The sequence below is a fragment of the Aristolochia californica genome, unplaced genomic scaffold (genome assembly GCF_029961685.1).
Source record: "Aristolochia californica isolate CCGP_79_NKW_82.1479 unplaced genomic scaffold, dmAriCali1.0.hap1 SCAF_13, whole genome shotgun sequence".
NCBI classification, from domain to species: domain Eukaryota; kingdom Viridiplantae; phylum Streptophyta; class Magnoliopsida; order Piperales; family Aristolochiaceae; genus Aristolochia; species Aristolochia californica.
This window is the reverse complement of record NW_027181804.1, coordinates 1,835,485-1,846,062: the sequence shown is the minus strand read 5'-3', so window position 1 is coordinate 1,846,062 and position 10,578 is coordinate 1,835,485. Positions and strand designations below refer to the sequence as shown.

The following is a 10,578-nucleotide window of genomic DNA, read 5'->3' as shown; positions in this document are numbered from 1 at the left end:
CGCGAAGGTTGATTTGTGTACTAACTCAACGTAAAGTGTTGATTAAGCTCCATAACTTAACATGAGTCAACGATGGAAAAAAAACCTTATAGGTTTAAGGGCGAGAGATAGGTGTCAAGAAAGCTTTAGAGTGGGGCGTAGTATTCAGAGAGAGCGAGTGAAAGTGAAATCAAACCCTTGGATTTTACTTTCACTTGTTTTATACAGAAATGAGTGAAAGTGACTTACACACTTAATTCACTTTCACTTGTTTCATTGGGTGCACACTAACGATTTTGAGCAAGTGAAAGTGCATTCAAATTAACTTTCACTTTCCCTCAACGTGCACTAACAAGCCCTCACTAAGTTAAATGCATTAGTGTGTGTTTTCATGGGCGGGTAAAAGTGAATTACTTATTTCACTTTCACTTTTATATATTATATATAATTAATTATATAAATAATATTTAGTTAAAGGCAACATAATTATATATTTTAAATATTTCACAATGATTTTATGTTATGTTTTGGTTCTAATAATTTTATTATTATTTAAAATAATAACTATAAATTAATGTAACGAAGTACTATTTACTTGACAAAAGCTGGTAATAGAACAACCTTAATATTCAATTTCTTATCTATTTTCATTTTAACATCTCTATTATTTTATTTTATTTTCAATGATTTTAGGTGGTCTATTTTGTTTTAAAATACTATATATATATTAATATAATTCCAAAGCACAAGCAAAAAAATCTTACTTGAGAAGAGAAAAATATTGAAATAAACTAATAATGCTAAATCAATTGATAATTTTTTAAGTTAACAACTTAATGTGAGGATCTTGTTTCTTCGTTTACGCAACTCTTATTAAACGAAATTCCAAATTGAGTCAGTTACACTGAGTGTCTCTTTAAAAATGCACTAATCCACGATAATTTAAGGAATATATGGATAACTCCGGGAAAGAAATCTATACAAATTGTGATACAAAGTTTAATTGAATAAATATTTATTACTTAATTTTTATTATTTTATACACTATACAACAAATGTTGCATTAAAACCTCATGAACTTTTGAAATTTGATCCTACCATTTGCCCATTATTTTATAGAAGTTAGAGTTGTGGTCTTAGTTTAGAGGAATACTTTAGAGGTGATATGAGTTTTTTTTTTAATAAAAATTCATCAACTTTATAAAAATAAACAAAATATGAATGGGTTCATATGAATATGTGCTAGTCCAATTGTAGTGATTTCTATGAGGTTTTCAATCATTTTCTCCACCAATTTCATTTAGGGTATATTTAGAATGAAACGGGAGAGAAAATTATTTTTTGTTGTTTGGCAGCAGAAAATCATTGAGAGAAAAGAAAATAAGACATGAATCAAATCCTCTATGCCTTCTTTTCAGGCGTCGAATCGTTGAAAAAACCGACAAAAGAAAGTAGTCTAAAGACTCAATAGAAATATGCAACTAAGATGTTATGGTCCTCTAGGCTCAACCTACTCATTGGGTTTGGATACACTATGTTCAACATGACTCCTTCTAAGAATCTAATGAATAATTAAGATAACAAATATAGTATGTTTACCATGAAATAAAATGATTAAATGGCCCCTTTTAAAATCTTAAAAACAAAAAACGAAAAAAAGGGCTATCCAATCTGATAACTGTACCCATCATTCCACAAATTTAAGTGCTTTTACAATAACAATACTAAGAATTGACGAAAACAAAGATGAGATGAGGAAGAAACGGAGAGACTTCCATCAACAATTCAAAAACAATTGCTAAAACAGACTTGTAAATGCGAACTTTTTGTCTCTAATAAAATTTACCAAAGAACAACAAGATTTCCTCAGAAACTTCTTTCGCTCTCTCCTGCTGGATGTAGTGATGTCCATCGATGATCACAACTTCGAGGTTGGGAACGAAGCTCTTGAAATCGCCCCCTGTGATATACTCCTCTGTGCCAAATGATTTGAAGCCGAGGTCCTTATCACCAACTATGAACTTGGTTGGAACTGTGATTCTTGATCCTTGCCATTGCGCAAGAAGATCCCAGCTCCTGCGTTCAGAAAAAAAATCGATGAAGATGCCTAGCAGAGAAACAAGGGTAACTGAGAAGGTAAGACAATTCAGAAAAAAAAGCTTTTCAGTGCTTACTTGTCCATGGCACGATAATAATTCAGGGCGCCGGTGAAGCCTGATATCTGGAACTTGGAAGCAAAGTACTGGAGCTCTTCCTCGGAGATCCAGTCAGGGAGTAACGATGGGTTGTCAAGACTATTGATTATTTCCTCCCCTGGCGGAGCGATCAGGTCGGATTTTTGGGTTAAGAGGAACTTTTTGATCACGGTATACGAGTCGTACCGAGCGAACGATTTCTCTGCTCTTCCTAGCTCCTGCAGTCAGCGAATTTTTCTCGTACTCGTTGGTTCGAGCTGGATAATCTGCCTTCGGAAAAGAAAAGCAGAAGAAGAAGTTGTTTACCTGGAACTGGTAAACATACAGTCCTCCTCCGAACATTCTCGTCAACATCTCAACTGGTTTTGCAGCCGGAAAGCGAGGTCGGAAGGGAACGCCCAGATTTACGAGTGCTTTAACTCTGTCCGGGCGGAAGAGGCAGAGATTCCACGCAACCTCCGCCCCCGTGTCGTGTCCCACCACAAAAACCTGCTCGGGTTTCCAAATTCCAGTCAGAGTACCCAAAAGAAAAAAAGAAAAAAACAAGATGATTCAGTCGCCAGCTCGAGCAAAACGTATTGGAATTAGAATTACCTGCTCTTGGCCGAGGGCATCAAGCAAGCCAATAACGTCGCCGACGAGATGGAGAAGGGTATATGATTCCGGGCTCGCGGGAGAATCTGTGTCGCCGTAGCCTCTCATATCTGGAGCAACGACATGGTAGCCATGTTTCGCGAACTGGGTAATCTGATTCCGCCATGAAAACCACAACTCGGGGAAGCCATGGATGAGGAGGAGGGTCGGACCTGTTCCCTGCTCTGCTACGTGCATCTGAATGCCATTTGTTTGGATCATTCGATGCGTCAGCTCACCTCCCATCGCGGATTCCAAATCTCCAATTCTTGCGACCTTTTTCTCAGTGTCAGTGCCCATTTATTTAAGTTCATGATTTGACACGCGGGGAGAGTCGAAACGTTAAAAGAGTCAAAAAAAGGCCGCTAGGAGACTTGGGTCAACATGCGCATACGTATGTTGAGGTTCTAGACATCAGACGAGAAATCGTTATCCTTGCTGATATTATTGAAGAAAAGCTTGTAAATTTAGGTATAGCCATAGACAGATAAGGATCAGTGTAAATAAATGAGATGAGATATACGAAAAAAAATATTATCATAATATCAGAGCAGGTGTTGGAGATCGTCGTCTTTCTCCCTCTGTCAGAAACAGAAGATTGATCCAGACCCTCTTTCATTTTCTACTGAGATAGACTGATCTTCTTTCCCCCCTACCTCTTGTAGCAAGGACACCCGATCTTGCCATTTCTTTTGCTCCGTAGCTTTACTGGAGGGTTATCGTCTGAGAACTTCCTTGCTCCTGTCTCCAACTTCGATGCCTTCGTTTCTCTCCATGGTTCCCAATCAGATTCCAAGCAAGAACTATTTGAATTATGGCTCTTGCGACTAGGAATTTAAACTAGGAAACTGTACAATGCAAGACAGAGAAGCGTGCAGGAATAGGAAAGGCTGATATAGTTGTTAGTTTCCCGAATTTCTCGAAGAAACGAGTAGATTCAAACGTGTGAGCTAGATTCTATCTCTCTGCATGGTGGGAAATCAGGTTCTAACTTCAAATCACAAGTCACTTTTGTTGGAACTAGATGCTTGTATTGTGGGAATGCAAATCATACCTGCGACACCTGCTTCAAACTACATGGGTACCCCGAGTGGTAGCACAAACTCCAGGTTAGAAAACATCGTGATGTAGTTGAGAATAATGAAGGCACATGCAAGGCTACGTTGGTTGCAGGAGAGCCACATCTTTCCCTCTTTCCAGTCGATAGTTCAAAATCTACTCCAGCTAATGCTCTCCTCGGATCTACTAGAGAGACTGATTGCAGCGCATGGATACTTGACTCTGGAGCAATAAACTATATGACATTTGATGCAAATGATTTTTCTCAACACTCTGCTCCTCAACGGACTAGCATTGCCAATGCTAATGGAGTTATTTATTCAGTAACAGGGGCTGGAACAATGATGTTGTCACTAGCCCTACCACTATTTAATATATTACTCACGCCTTCTCTTTCTCACAAGTTACTATCAGTGAGTCAAGTTATCGAAGACTTGAATTGTGTTGTTCTTATTTACCCTACGTTTTGTCTTATTTAGAATATTCTCACCAAGGAGATCATTGGGCGTGGTACCAGGGGGGGGCGTTGTGCGCTCAATTATATGGAAGATTTCAGTGTAGGCCGTGCATATTACATGCAGAGCCCGAGTGACCTCAAAGTGGAACAAACTTGACTATGCACCATTGGTTAAGTCATCCTTCATTTGGTTATTTGAAACATATGTTCCCTAATTTTTGAATTTGTCATTTTTGGACTTAAACTATGAGACTTACATTCTAGCTAAAAGTCATCAGGTCAATTATTCATTAAGTATGAATAAGAGTGATGTCCCTTTTACTTTGATTCACTCTGATGTGTGAGGTCCTTCCCTTAAAGCTACTATGTCTGGTTTCCGTTCGTTGTAATATTTATTGATGATTTCACTTAAATGATTTGGATTTACTTGTTGAAACATAATGATGAGGTATTTCATACATTTCAATCATTTCATAAGATTATCCAAACTCAGTTCTCCACTAACATGCGAATTCTTCGATCTGATAATGGTGGAGAATATGTGAATCTACAGTTTCGTGATTATTTCCAACATCATAGATGGATTCATGAAACCTCATGCCCCCAGACTCCTCAGCAAAATAGTATCGCGGAGTGAAAAAATCGTCACATTCTTGAAACAGCTCGTGTTGATTTTCAGGACTCCATGAATTTAGCTCATGGAGAAAAAAGAAAAGAAACCCATTGGAAAAAAAATAGGAGGAAGAAGGGTTATGGACTTGATGATCCCTAACCCTCCCCCTGAAGATCTATTTATAGATTTATGAAACTACAATATTATAATAATACCCCTGAACTTAGGGTTTAGGGTTTTAACCATATAACTTTAACTTAATTACATCAATGTCATCTCTATGAGATGACCCTTTATTTATCATCCTGCCATCTTGTATGACTTTTTTGTTTTGATTCTATAGAGGATTTCCTCATCTAAAAGAAAGCTCAGACAACTCACGCCAACAGCTCAACTCTTTTACTTGGGGCTCACGTACCTAGCCTTCATTGGACTGATGTTGTTGTTACGAATGTCCTTCTCGTTAACCGCATGCCTTCCAAAATTTTTGAGTTTAAGACTCCACTATAGGTCATGTCTAAATATGTTTCCTTACACACAGTGATGATACTTCCACCTCAAATTTTTGGTTGCGTTGTGTTCGTTAGTCTCCACAAAAACCAGCACTCGAAGTTTGATCCTTGTGCCATTCGATGTCTATTTTTGGGATATGAGGTACATAAAAAAAGGTATTGATGCTACGATCCAACTACTCGTCTACTGCATCCAATTCTTCCCTTCAAGGGTGACACGAGAAGAAGAGATGAATTGGCTAACATTTGACTGGTTCAAGGACACTAATACATCAACTAATGTTCTTCAAGGGACCATTGTGGAATCGAATCCAGAGACGACATATTCGAAAGTTGATGAAGTTGTACTCCTCCTCTCCTCAATATTCAATGACCATCTCTTGAGAATATCATTAAGGTAAGTACTCCTATCACACCTCAAAATTTTAATGATGTGGACTCTCCTATTGGCTATGAATACAAATAAATTGTATTTTTAAACTCTAAAATAACTTTTTTGTATTTTTTTAATTTATAAATATTTTAAATCTAATTAATTTACTTATTTTATTTTATTTTTTAAAATATGAAGAAATAAAAAGTCTAACAATTTTTTAATTAATAAATATTTTAATTGATATTAAATGGTGTTAAATAAGTAAGAGTTAATTTTTTAATTGTTTATTAATTTTTTTAATAATTTATTATTTTAGATATATGGAAATAAAAAGTGTATTTGATTTTTTTAAATTTATTCAAAAATTTATCATGTAATGATGTGGCAGAATACGTGTCAACTATATTGACGTGGCAGACGATGTGTTAATCTACAATATCCCACTGATGACGTAGCGACGCATAAACAGTCAAAACTTACGTGTCGCCTTTGACTGTCCACATATATAGTGGACTGGTTAAAGTTCGGTAATTTTGTAAATAAGTTGAGGTATCTTTGTTTTCATAAATAAGTTTTTCAAACTGGTATTTTGGTAAAAAACCCTTAAATTTATCTACAAAGTACCAGAGCTTTTCCTCGGTAAGCCATGCAGGCAAAGAAGGCGGGGCATCAAGAGAATCAATTAGCTCCATGCCAGGAGGCGCAATAGGAAGGTCCGGTTGTTGATCAATAGGAACTTTTTCATGACCACCGAGGAATCATGACGTGCAAAGGCCCTCTCTGCTCTTCCAGGCTCCTGCAATTGTCAAGTTGACTGTGTGTAAGAGTATCAAGAATACATCGTTTATCCCAAATAGGTTCCTCCTTCCGATATTTTTCAGAACATTTACTGGACATGAAGCCATGAAAGAAGTGGTTAAAATTGCTCATAGAAGAAGAACAGCTGAATGAGTGGAAAGGCCATTGAGAGCTCACCTGAAACTGGCATATGTAGAACCCTTCCCCCAAACCTTGCCTGAAATTCTGAATTGGTTTCACCGTTGCAGAACGGGGGAAGAATGGAGCACTCAGATTAATGAGTGCACGAACTCGATCAGGCCGGAAGAGGCAGAGGTACCAAGCAATCAGAGCTCCCCAGTCATGGCCTACAACGAAAGCCTATTAAACAGGCATAAGGGGTTAGAAGGCGCCATTCATTTTCTTTCTCCATCAACCCACAAAGCTGCTACCTGGGTCAACTTCTCTTCCACTTCCCGACTGGGATCTCGTTGCAGATAATCGATGGTAGATATGTTATAGAGAAGCTTGCCTTTGGTTCGCCGAGCGAGTCGAGCAGGCCGATGATGTCACTGACGACATGGAGACACGTATAGGATTCGGGATCGGTCGGAGAATCAGTATCCCCATAGCCCCTCATATCCGGTGCAATGACGCGATAGCCATGCTTAGCCAGTTCGGGGATCTGCTTCCGCCATGAAAACCAGAGCTCAGGGAAGCCGTGGAGAAGAAGAACCAGAGAGCCCTCCGACCCCAGCTCGGCGATGTGCATCTAGATACCGTTAGTTCGAACCATCCGGTGAATCACTTCCCCCGCCATCTGCATGCAATTTCTCCCCTACTGCTTCCTTTCTCTGGTGTAGAAAGAGTGAAGCTTGTCCTCGTCTCCTCTGTCCAGAGAAGGGAGAGGGAACCTTTCATGTAGCGACTGGCCGCGCTGGTTGTTTCTGGAAAAAAAATCGTACACACCCAAGTGGAAATATGAGATATTTGAGTATTGTTGTGCCAATTGAACAAAGGCAAAGAAAATTTTAGATAGTCTCATCCATACAGATGTCCACTGAAACGACGATTTTGCAGAGATGTTGTCTCATATAGATAGAGCATAGCGTACACTGAAAATCCAAAACTTCTCGTTCTTTCCGAAGAAATCTCAAGTCTTAACCATAAGTGAAATTCCATTGCTACAGCAGCAGATTGGATGTTGTAATACAGCCATGTTTTCACAGAAGAAGCTCGATATTTCTGAGGAGCAATTTGAGGCTCTTCGCACTCAGAAACTCAAAATCTCTTTTCGAGTAAGCTCTCATAAAGGCAACAACAACCCCTACAAAAAACTCAAAATCTCCTTTCGAGTAAGCTCTCATAGGATATTCTGGAAGGTCTTATGTGGCCGGCCAAACACTGTAAACTTAAGATTACTCTGAATTGAGTACACCAATTGTGATGGATAAGACCTATTGTTGAAATTCTCCATTTGATTGATTCTACGAGCTTTTTCCTTATAAGGGTTTATAAGGAACTTAAAAACTAAGTCTTAAGAATCAAATTCATTTACTAACCGAAAAGAACATTAAAGAAAATCGGGCATCAGCTGAAAAAAATTTCATCTCATCCCAGAAAATCTAAAATAGGGCCTGCATATTATAACCAACAATATGATGACCACTCGAAGAGAACATTATCTTTTAAGAAACAATCCAGGAAGGGAAGCCAAAAGAAAACCATAGAAACGATCTGGAAGAGGATAATCTGTGGTCATCCTTTCACAGTATTGTGGGCAGGGTTCAGAGTAGTTATTGGGATTGTGTAGTCTTTTCAGCCTTTCTTTATCTGTTGGTAGATTATAAGTTACAGAGAGATGGAGGGGACAATGAAAGATTATCATCCAACGGAGACAAGATAGGCCTGGACTAAATTCTCAGATTACTAGAGCATAAGAAACATACTTAAGAACATCAACAACAACATTTTGACATCCTTGAATTGCTCAGTGCAAATTAACATGAATCGTCTTATTTCTTTTCTACTACGATTTTGGTTGGGGAGATCCCAGGGTCACTGTAAATGGCTGCAAGTGCTTTTCCATCTTTTTCAAGAGCAAACCTCAAGAATGCAACAACCAGTCCTCCAACACATTTCCTCATTGTCGCTCTGTCTTTGCCATTCTTACATATCTTGTAACTCAACCTCCCTTCCAAAGAGTCTTCTCCGTCATCCAGCATGTCCATATGACCGTAGTCCTCTGCAACAATATGATAACACGGTGAGCTGCACCTCTTGTAGAACTCAACATGGTTTAACCCCTTGGGTGCGCAAGAGCAGGCAATGGAATACTTTGCCTTCCTTTCTCCGCCCAAGCCGGTGCCTATCACAAGCACCGGCACGTCGTTGCCGAAAGTGTTCGTGTTGAGGATCTGGGGAGCGATTTCTATGCCACATTTTCCGGCGACAGGGTCTATCCCGATCAGGGCACTGAACTTGGCTACTGTTTTGGCGTGCCCAAGGAAGAGACAGAAGGCGTTTTTTCCACCTCTGCTGTGGCCGACGAGGGCAAGCTTGTTACTGTTGGCTGTAATGCCGGCAGGTAGTGAAGATTGGAGGCCTCCACATATCCAGTCTGCAACTTTTGCTGCCCAATCGATCTGTGTCTCTAACTGAATTGGTGGAAAGGCTAGACTGTTGAAGAGCTGAAGAAAGAATATGCAGTTAAATGCCAAGCAGAAGAATGACAAACAAAACTATGAAATTCTTTTTATCGGAATTCAATCGTTTAGAAGCATCTGGTAAGAGGATACGAGAATCATGAACTTGGATTTGGAAACAGACCCAGAACTGGATTTTAATGAAAGCAAGTGAAGCAAACAACCTGCGGCGCAACTGCGATGTATCCATGAGAAGTGATGCGCATGAGCAGGTCCGTGTATAGGTCACTAGAAATCATGAAGCCATGGACGAAGAGAATTACAGGGTGCTCTCCTCCTTCATCAGGAGTGAATATTTTCAGAGGTGACGGCGGGTCACTTGGAGTGCACGGGACTGGCTTATGCTTCCCCCAGTCGAACACATTCTGATCCATTATCGCTCCCTCTCTCTACGTCTCTGATCACCCTCTTCAGTTTCGATTTGCTAAACTGCGTTCCGTCTGAGGCTTAAATAAAAGGTAATTTCCTACTTCGTGTTTCGCGTGGTTTGAAAAGATAAAGACTGGGAGGCTAGAGACATCAATGGCGGGAGGAATCAGAGGCGCGTGGTTTGAGACGACAAAGACCAGGAAGACATCGATGGCAGAAGGAATCTTTTACGCTGGAGAAAAATTTCGCCCACGTAGGTCCAAATTATCTTCGTACCTTTGTCGTTAATCATCAGCTTTCTTGTCCGCCCAAAATTGGTTTCTCTCTCTCTCCTGGGTTGAAACCTTTACGAGTTTAGTTTACGTCATCAATTGTTTGGCCACGTTAATTCCTGGAGGTAAATAAAGGTTTGAACTTTTATATAGTTCACTTTTGGACTATGAAAATCTCTATCTATGTGGTTGTATTTTCATCTATTTGGTTGTCTTGTTTATTGTTGTTTATATGATTATATGTCTAATAAATTTTTACATTACAATATTCCTTGCATTTTTTTAGGTTATAGTCCTTCTTATAAAGTGTTTCTCAATCTTTATCCCATCACCTTTAGGATCTATATCACTCGCTATGCTCAATTTGATGAATACAATTTTTCTTTCATCAAAACGTCTTAGGTTCAACCCTATTCGTCTCTCTATTTTTTCAATTTTCTAGAACCAAGTCTTCTCCATACAAACACCCCTCCTTCCTTTGCACACCATTTTCGATGCATTACTCAATTCGGATTTACCCCATGTTCTATTTTTAATGATCAGGTCGATGAGTCCTTGTAGGCAATTGATTATGTGGCAAATCTCTCCTCACTACACTAGTCCATAACCTACTGAGACACGAATCACTCCT

General features: G+C 39.1%; 2 protein-coding genes and 1 pseudogene across 2 annotated transcripts; all 3 read right to left on the bottom strand.

Moving 5' to 3' along the window:
- Nucleotides 1–1,811: 1,811 nt before the first annotated feature.
- Nucleotides 1,812–3,053, bottom strand: LOC137948448 (uncharacterized). Its single transcript, XM_068794532.1, has 4 exons — nucleotides 2,769–3,053; nucleotides 2,481–2,663; nucleotides 2,154–2,392; nucleotides 1,812–2,055 (listed from the first exon to the last, which is right to left on the bottom strand). The coding sequence occupies exons 1-4, from the start codon at nucleotides 3,051–3,053 to the stop codon at nucleotides 1,812–1,814; spliced, it is 951 nt and encodes a 316-aa protein (XP_068650633.1).
- A 3,247-nt stretch (nucleotides 3,054–6,300) lies between these two features.
- LOC137948447 (uncharacterized) lies at nucleotides 6,301–7,421 on the bottom strand (annotated as a pseudogene).
- Nucleotides 7,422–8,270: 849 nt separating this feature from the next.
- LOC137948430 (chlorophyllase-1-like) lies at nucleotides 8,271–9,855 on the bottom strand. The gene is made up of 2 exons (XM_068794514.1): nucleotides 9,471–9,855; nucleotides 8,271–9,291 (listed from the first exon to the last, which is right to left on the bottom strand). The coding sequence occupies exons 1-2, from the start codon at nucleotides 9,678–9,680 to the stop codon at nucleotides 8,617–8,619; spliced, it is 885 nt and encodes a 294-aa protein (XP_068650615.1). The 5' UTR covers nucleotides 9,681–9,855; the 3' UTR covers nucleotides 8,271–8,616.
- Nucleotides 9,856–10,578: the final 723 nt, after the last annotated feature.